Source organism: Propithecus coquereli, unplaced genomic scaffold (assembly GCF_000956105.1).
Source record: "Propithecus coquereli isolate 6110/MARCELLA unplaced genomic scaffold, Pcoq_1.0 Scaffold31, whole genome shotgun sequence".
In the NCBI taxonomy this organism is placed as follows: Eukaryota; Metazoa; Chordata; class Mammalia; order Primates; family Indriidae; genus Propithecus; species Propithecus coquereli.
The window spans coordinates 597,360-605,903 of record NW_012148730.1 but is presented as its reverse complement, the minus strand read 5'-3'; the positions used below and the strand labels follow the sequence as shown (position 1 = coordinate 605,903).

Here is an 8,544-nt window from a genome sequence, read left to right as displayed (position 1 = left end):
TAGACTGGTAAGAGGGTGAGGACTGCCTGCGTAGACCTCCAGGGTGGGTTAATGGAGACCAGCATGCATCCAGTAAAGGCCAGTGTCCAGTCTGGAGGCTCCTCAGCCTCTCCCTTTCCCAGCCACCTTTCCTACCATCCCCAATCACTTACATCACACCCTTACCTTAATTCTGATACAGGGAAAAGAATGTGACAGCACCTGGGGTAGTGGGGTGAACTGAGGTGGGTAGAGAGGTAGTTTGCTAATAATATGTCCCATCAAGAACAAACTCTCCACTACCATCTTTTCCTCCATCTGTCTGTCTGTCTCTAGGTCCAAAGATCTCATGAGTTTATATATCTACTTTAGGATTTATCACCAAGCCAGAGAAGGAAAGAGGAGAGAACTTCCTGAGATCATTACAGGTTGGTATGAGGGTGGGCCCCTGTGGAGTGCTGACCAGTGTAGATCCAGTAAAAATCAAGGTCTAGGGCTCCTTGTTATCTCCCATTCCTTGTTAGCCCTCCTATCATCCTTCCCACTGTTCATCTGGTGTATGGAAATGTGTATGGAAGTACCTTGGGGAAAAATTGTTGGGCATTGGGAAAGATGGGGAGAAGAGAGGGAGGGAGGGAGAGTTTGCTAATCATCCTCTTCTCCCACCAAGCACGTGATTCTACCCTTTTCTGTCCCTCTGTGTATGTATGTATATGATGCAACAGAATTAGAAAAGAAATTTTAGTCCATTTCCTTCTTCCACTTTTAGGTTCACCTCCAGTGGCAGCTGTAGTGGCCTTTGAGTGGCTGAAGACCAGCGCTCTTACAGGTGTATGCCAAGACCTACCACCCTCTTTCCCTAGCCCGAGTGAGCCCTAGCGTACCTTGTTCGTGCCTTCAGCGGGGGTGATTACATGGGCCGCATTCAGGAAGTGGGCTGGGTGACTGCAGGACTGGTGATCTGCACTGGTACCTGCTACTACATTTACAAAGTAACCAAGGGAAGAAACCAGAGTGTGAGCAGACTTGCCAAAAATGGGTCCAGAGTCAAGATGGAGACTGTGGTTGGGGTACAGAATCAGACCTTGGCCATCAGTGAGGCCATGGCTGGATCACAGATTGAGACTAGACCCAAGACCAAGACTGGAGCAGAAATTGGAGCAGGAGGTGGGCCTGGGGCTGAAGTAGACACCAAGGTTACTGCTATAGTTAGATCCAAAGCCAACTCTCAGGCCAAGGTAATGGCTGGGGAAGAGGCAGATATCCAATCTGAGGCCAAAGTTGTGTCTGGAACACTGGTTATGACAGAGGCAGTGACTCTGATTGAGGCCGAGGCCGAAGCCAGGGAAGTGGCCCTGAAAGAAGCAGTGACCCAAACTGATGCTGAGCCTGGAAGATTAGTCAAGAAAGAGGCAGTGACTCAGACCAAGGCAAAATCTTGGGCACTGGATGCCAAGGATGAGGCCAAGAAAGAAGCAATGACCCAGACCAAAGCTGAAGCTCGTATATTGGCTGAAAAAGAGACAGAGATTAACAGAGTAATGGTGACACAGAGTGAGACCTTGGCAGTGACCAGGGAAGTGGCCAAGATGGAGGCCATGAACAAGACTGGAATTGTGGCTGAGACCAAGGCAAGAGCTCTGGAAGAGACTGTGAGTGTGGCTAAGACTCAGTCTGAGGCCAGGCCTGGTGCCACGGTTGATGCTAGGGGAAATCCCAATGGCATGTCCAGGGAGGTAGCTGGAGTGGACATGAAGTCCTATGCACAGTCTCAGGCTGTGGCCAAGATCCAGGGTGATGACATGCCTGGTGCTGGGGTTGAGGACAAGGGGAATTGCAAAACCATGTCTAGGGCAGGGTCTGGGGCAGACATGAGGGCTTCTGCTCAGTCTCAAATTGTTGGCAAGACCCAGGCTGAGGCCACACCTAGGGCAAGGGTTGATGCCTGGGGTAATGTCAATGCCATGTGTGAGGTGGGAGCAGGGGCAGATATGAGAGCTTGTATACAGCCTCAGACTGTGGCCAGGAAACAAGCTGAGGTGACATCTAGTGCCAAGGTTGATGGCAGGGGAAATACCAATGTCATTTTGAAGGCCATGACTGCAGCTGACACGTGGGGTGCTATTCATCCTCAGGCTGTAGCCAGTGCTCAGGCTGAGACCATACCTGATGCCAGGATTAAGGGTAGATCCAATCCCAATGCCATGGCTAAAGCAGGGGCCAGGGCAAACTCAAGGGCTAATTCCCAGGCTGAGGCCTTGCCTGATGCCAGGGATAAGAGAAGAGACAATCCCAATATCATGGCTAAGGCAGAGGCTGGGACAGACATGTTGTCTTGTACACATCCTCAGCCTGTGGCCAATGTCCAGGCTGATAGCTTGTCTGATGGCCAAATTAAAGCAAAGGGCAATGCCAACACCATGTCTAAGGAAGGAGCTGGGACAGACACAAGGGCACAGCCTCAGGTTATGGCCCAGAGCCTGGGTGAAGCCTTACCTAATATAAAAGGTAAGGCTAGGGGTAAAGCCAAAGCCAAGTGTAAAGCAGGGATCGGGCCAGACATGAAAACCTGTGTACAGCCTCAGGCTGGGGCCAAGACCCAAGTTGAGGCCTTGCCTGATTGCAAGGTTGATGGTAGGGGTGATCTTAATGCCATTTCTAGAGCAGGGGCTAAGGCAGACCAGAAGGCCTGTGGTCCGCCCCAGGTTGTGATCAGTTCCCAGGGTGAGGCCTTGCCTGGTAGCAAGAATAGAGTCAAAGGCAATCTCAGAGCTGTGCCTACGGCAGAGACTGGGGCAGGTACAACAGGCTTTGCCCAGGTTGTGGCCAATTCCGAGGGTGAGGCCTTGCCTGGTACCAAGAATAAGGTCAAGGGCCATCCTAATGCTGTGTCTAAGGCAGGGTCTGGGGCAGATACAATAGGCTTTGCCCAGCCCCAGGTTATGGCCAATTCCCAAGGTGAGGCCTTGCCTGCTACCAAGAATAAGGTCAAATGCAATTCCAGCGCTGTGTCTAAGGCAGGGGCTGGGACAGATACAACAGGCTCTGCCCAGCCCCAGACTGTGGCCCATTCCCAGGGTGAGGCCTTGCCTGGTGCCAAGAATAAGGTCAAGGGCAATCGCAATGCTGTGCCTAAGGTAGGGGCTGGGGCAGATACAACAGGTTCTGCCCAGCCCCAGGCTGTATCCAATTCCCAGAGTGAGGCCTTGCTTGGTGCTAAAAATAAGGTCAAGGGTGATCTAGATGCTGTGTCTAAGGCAGAGGCTGGGGCAGGTACAACGGGCTCTGCCCAGCCCCAGGCTGTGGCCACTTCCCAGGGTGAGGCCTTGCTTGGTGCCAAGAATAAGGTCAAAGGCAATCCCAATGCTCTGTCTAAGGCAGAAACTGGGATGAGTACAGTGGGCTCTGCCCAGCCTCAGGCTATGGCCAAGTCCCAGAATGAGGCCTTGCTTGGTGCTAGGAATAAGGTCAAGGGCAATTCCAATGCCATGTCTAAGGCAGAGTCTGGGGCAGGCACAATGGGCTCTGCCCAGCCCCAGGTTGTAGCCAATTCTCAGGGCGAGGCCTTGCCTGGTGCCAAGAACAAGGTCAGGGGCAGTCCCAATGCTGTGTCTAAGGCAGAGGCTGGAGCAAATATAATGGGCTCTGCCCAGCCCCAGGCTGTGACTAATTCCCAGAGTGAGAACTTGCTTGGTGCCAGGAGTAAGGTCAGGGGCAATCTCAATGCTGTGCCTAAATCAGGGGCTGGGGCAGGTAAAAGGCACTCTGCCCAGTCCCAGGTTGTGGCCAGTTCCCAGGGTGAGACCTTGCCTGGGGCAAGGGACAAGGCTATGACCAGTTCTGAGGCAGAAGCCACAGCAGAACATGAGGTCTATGCAAAGCCTCATGCTGAGACTGTGCCCCCTTCTGAGAGTGAGGGTGGGTCAAGCACTGAGGCCTGTAGAAAGACTCAGCCTAACATCCATGACTACTACTGGAATGGGATTGGTGTTGAGGATTGGATTGCTGCTGAGCGGTGGATCAAATTTAGGTTTCAGGCCATGGATGGAGACTGGGAGAATAGCGTGTCCTGGGCTGATGATGAGAATGAAGCCGGTATTGGGTCCTGGAGTGGGGCTAATGATAAGGCTGATATTGTTGGGTCCTGGGCTGTGGCTTGTGATGAGGCCAGTGTTAAGTCCTGGGCTAGGGCTAGGGCTGAGAATGAGGTTGGTATTGGGTCCTGGGCTGGAGCTGGGGCCCAGGCCAGTGGAGGGCTCTGGGTTGGGGGTCAGTCTAGTGAGGGGTCCTGGGCTGGGGACAAGGCCAGTGGGAGCACCTGGGCAGTGGCTGAGGGTAAGGCTATTGGAGTGTCCTGGACTGGGGCTGAGAACCAGGCCTGTGGAGGGTCTTGGACTATCTCTGGGAATCAGGCCATTGGAGAGCTCTGGGCTGGGGGTCAGGCCAGTGAGGGGTCCTGGCCTGGGGGCCAGGCTAGTGGGGTGTCCTGGGCTGGGGAAGGCGCCATTGGAGGGTCCTGGACTGGGGCTGAGAACCAGGACAGTGGGGCATCTTGGGCTGGGGCTGAGGCTGGGAATATGTATAGCGTTGGATACTGGGCTGGGGCTGTGGACCAGACCAATGGATTGTCTTGGGCTGGGAGTGGTGATCAGTCTGGTAATGGGTCCAAGCCTCAATTTGAGGATCAGGCCAGTGAAAAAGGGTCCTGGGCTGGGCCTGTTGGCCAGGCCAGTGGAGGGTGCAGGTTGGGGCCTGAGGACCAGTCCAGTGGTGGGTCCTGGGCTGACATTGCAGACCAAGCTAGTGGAGGGTCCAGGCTGGGGCCTGTAGATCAGTCTGGTGGTGGGTCCTGGGCTAAGGCTGGGGACCCAGCCATGGCAGGGTCCTGGACTGAGACTGGTGATCAGTCTGGCGGTGGGTCCAAGCCTAGATTTGAGAATCAGGTGAGTGAAGGAGGATCTTGGGTTGGAGCCATTGGACAGGCTGGTGGAGGGTCTAAGTTGGGGCCTGAGGATCAGTCCAGTGGAAGGTCCTGGGCTAACTCTGGGGACCAAATCAATGAAGGGTTCTTGGTTGCAGCTGTGGACCAGGCCAGTGGAGGGTCCTGGGCTGGGGCTGGGGCTGGGGCTGGGGATCAAGCTAGTGGTGGGGCAAAGCCTATATTTGAGGATCAAGCCAGTGGTGGAGGGTCCTGGCCTGATGCTGGGGACCAGACTAGTAGAGGATCTAGGCTGGGGCCCAGTGAGCAGTCCAGTGGAGATTCCTGGGCTGGTACTGGGGACCAGGCCAGTGGATGGTTCTGTATTTACACTGGGAGTCAGACCAATGGAGGAGGGTCTTGGGGTGGGGCTGGTGGCCAGGACGTTGGAGTGTCTATGCCAGGGTCCACAGACCAATCCAGTGGTGGGTCCTGGGCTGGCACTGGGAGTCAGGTCAGTGGAGGGTCCTGGGCTGGGGCTGGGGCTGTGGATCAGGCTGGTGGCTGTTCCAAGTCTGGGTTTGAGGATCAGACCATTGGAGGAGGATTCTGGATTAGTGCTGGAGACCAAGCTTCTGGGGGATCCAGGCCAGGGCCTGAGGATCAGTCCAGTGGAGGATGTTCCTGGGGTGTGGCTGGTGGCCAACTCATTGGAGGCTCTAGGCCAGGGCCTGCAGAGCAGTCCAGTGGTGGGTCCTGGGCTGGCACTGGGAATCAGGCTAGTGGAATGTCCTGGGTTGGGCCTAGGGATCAGGCTGGTGGCTGTTCCAAACCTGAATTTGAGGATCAGGCCTGTGGAGGAGGCTCCTGGGCTGGTTCTGGGGACCAGGGCAGTGGAGAACCCTGGGTTGTATCTAGGCCTGAGAATGAGGCCAGTGGAGAGTCTAGGCTAGAGCCTGAGGGCCAGGCCAGTGGAAGGTTCCAGGTCAGTTTTGAGGTGGAGGCCAATGAAGGATTCTGGTTTGGCCCTGGAGCTGAGGCCTGTATAGGGACTTGGTGTTGGACAGGGGAAGAGGCTATTATTTTGCCCAGGCTTGATATTAAGGAAAAGGCCAGTATTGAATCCAAATCAGGGGCTGGGGAAGAGGCCATCATTAGTTCTAGGTCTGAGGCTGAGAACAAGACAGTTATTGGCTCCTGGGTCAGACCTCAGGAGGCCGCTTATATTGGCTTCTGTGTAGGGGCTGAGGCCGGGGCTGAGGCAGGTGCTCAGGCAGGGGCTGAGGCCAGGGCTGAGGCTGAGGCAGGGGCTGAGGCCAGGGCTGAGGCTGAGGCAGGGGCTGAGGCCAGGGCTGAGGCTGAGGCTGAGGCCAGGGCTGAGCCTGAGGCTGAGGCAGGGGCTGAGGCCAGGGCTGAGCCTGAGGCTGAGGCAGGGGCTGAGGCCAGGGCTGAGCCTGAGGCTGAGGCAGGGGCTGAGGCCAGGGCTGAGGCAGGGGCTGAGGCCAGGGCTGAGGCCTGAGGCTGAGGCAGGGGCCAGGGCTGAGGCAGGGGCTGAGGCAGGGGCTGAGGCTGAGGCTGAGGCAGGGGCTGAGGCCAGGGCTGAGCCTGGGCTGAGGCTGAGGCTGAGGCAGGGACTGAGGCAGGGGCTGAGGCTGAGGCTGAGGCAGGGACTGAGGCAGGGGCTGAGGCTGAGGCAGGGGCTGAGGCTGAGGCAGGGGCTGAGGCAGGAGTTGAGGCAGGGGCTGAGGGAGGGGCTGAGGCCAGGATGGGATTTTGGTCTTGGGATGGACATGCAACCACTATAGGGTCTAGGCTTGGGGCTGGGGAAGAGGCTGGTGTAGCATCCTGGACTTTGGCTTGGGATGTAGATGAGGATGAGCTAAGTAGAGAGTCCAGCCCTGATATTGAGGAGATCAGTTTAAGGTCTTTGTTTTGGGCTGAGAGTGAGAACAGTAATGAGTTCAGATCCAAAAGTGAGAGAGATGTCAATTTTGAGTTTGGGACTGGCGATAAGGCCTGCATCAAGGATAACTTTGAAGCTGCTGATGGAGTTGATATAAGTTCTTGGTTCTGTGCTGATTATGAAAACAGAAGCGAGGACAAATCTGCACCTGAGGCTAAAGACAAAAAGTCAGCTGAGTCAAGAGGCACATATCCATCCATGGTCCCTGGGGCAGGAATGGGGTTATGGGATGGAGCCATGATCTGGTCGGAAACAAAGTTTCCACACCAAATTGCGGCCAACTTCCTAGCTGAAGGTGATGGTAGAAAGCAAATAAGGCCTGAGGAGAAATTTCGGCACTGGTCCTGCCGCTGTAAACGCGAAGCTAATATGGATCCACAAGATCTTGAAAAACTCATTTGCATGATTGAGATGACTGAAGATCCTTCTGTTCATGAAATAGCCAATAATGCTCTATATAACAGTGCTGATTATCCTTATTCCCACGAAGTCGCTCGTAACGTAGGTGGAATCTCAGTTATTGAAAGCTTGCTCAGTAATCCCCACCCCAGTGTTAGGCAGAGGGCTTTAAATGCACTGAATAACATCTCAGTGGCTGCTGAAAACCATAGGAAGGTTAAAACATACTTAAACCAAGTATGTGAAGACACTGTCACCTATCCCTTAAATTCAAATGTGCAGCTGGCTGGACTAAGATTGATAAGGCACCTGACTATTACCAGTGAATATCAGCATATGGTTACAAATTATATTTCAGAATTTCTTCGTTTGTTAACTCTGGGGAGTGGAGAAACTAAAGACCATGTTTTGGGAATGCTTTTGAATTTCTCTAAAAATCCATCTATGACAAAAGACTTGCTCATTGCCAATGCACCAACATCACTGATTAACATTTTTAGCAAGAAAGAGACAAAAGAGAATATTCTTAATGCTCTTTCACTATTTGAAAACATAAATTACCATTTTAAAAGAAGAGCAAAAGCATTTACCCAGGATAAGTTCAGTGAAAATTCCCTTTATTTCCTATTCCAACGACCTAAAGCATGTGCCAAGAAACTTCGAGCTTTAGCAGCAGAATGCAATGACCCTGAGGTGAAAGAGAGAGTTGAGCTATTAATAAGTAAACTCTGATTGGCTGTATGTTCCCAAACAAATTTGAATAATATTTTGGTTTTGTACCCGGAAGTAATGCACATTGTAAATTGCATTATGACTTTGAAACTGATGTTACCTATGATGGTCTATAGCTGGACCATTTTACGAACACCAAATGAATTCAAACTTGTACTGAAAATACATGTGTTGATTTTTATCTTGTCTGGATTGAGATATTTTTAGTATGCTTCATGAGCAGAAACTGAACTGATTCTTCATAAGTAAGGTAATCTTTGGTCCTTTGTGTGGACTTATGTTTATACATTTAAGACTTTATTTTTATGTCATCAATAAAGTTGTGTCTTTTAAGCAGCAGAAAAAAAAAGTCATTGTCCTTGTCCTTGAGTTTGGTCATTTGGTGTGCAGGATGGGTCTGAGCTGGGGTGGGGACAGGAGTGGTGACTAGAGATTGGAAAACGAGTTAGGAAGTGACCACAGTAGTCCAGGCACGAGACGATAAAGGCGTGAAATTTCACTGGTGGCCGTGGGAATGGTAAGGAGAGGATGGAAGTGAGAGACCCTTTAAACC

The 8,544-nt window shown here is 52.8% G+C and overlaps 1 protein-coding gene across 1 annotated transcript; it reads left to right on the top strand.

Annotated features, from left to right (window-relative positions):
* Positions 1 to 878: 878 nt before the first annotated feature.
* On the top strand, positions 879 to 8,258 carry ARMCX4 (armadillo repeat containing, X-linked 4). The gene is made up of 3 exons (XM_012650046.1): positions 879 to 4,838; positions 4,875 to 6,176; positions 6,573 to 8,258. Exons 1-3 carry the CDS (start codon positions 894 to 896, stop codon positions 7,989 to 7,991), a joined length of 6,666 nt encoding a protein of 2,221 aa, XP_012505500.1. The 5' UTR covers positions 879 to 893; the 3' UTR covers positions 7,992 to 8,258.
* Positions 8,259 to 8,544: the final 286 nt, after the last annotated feature.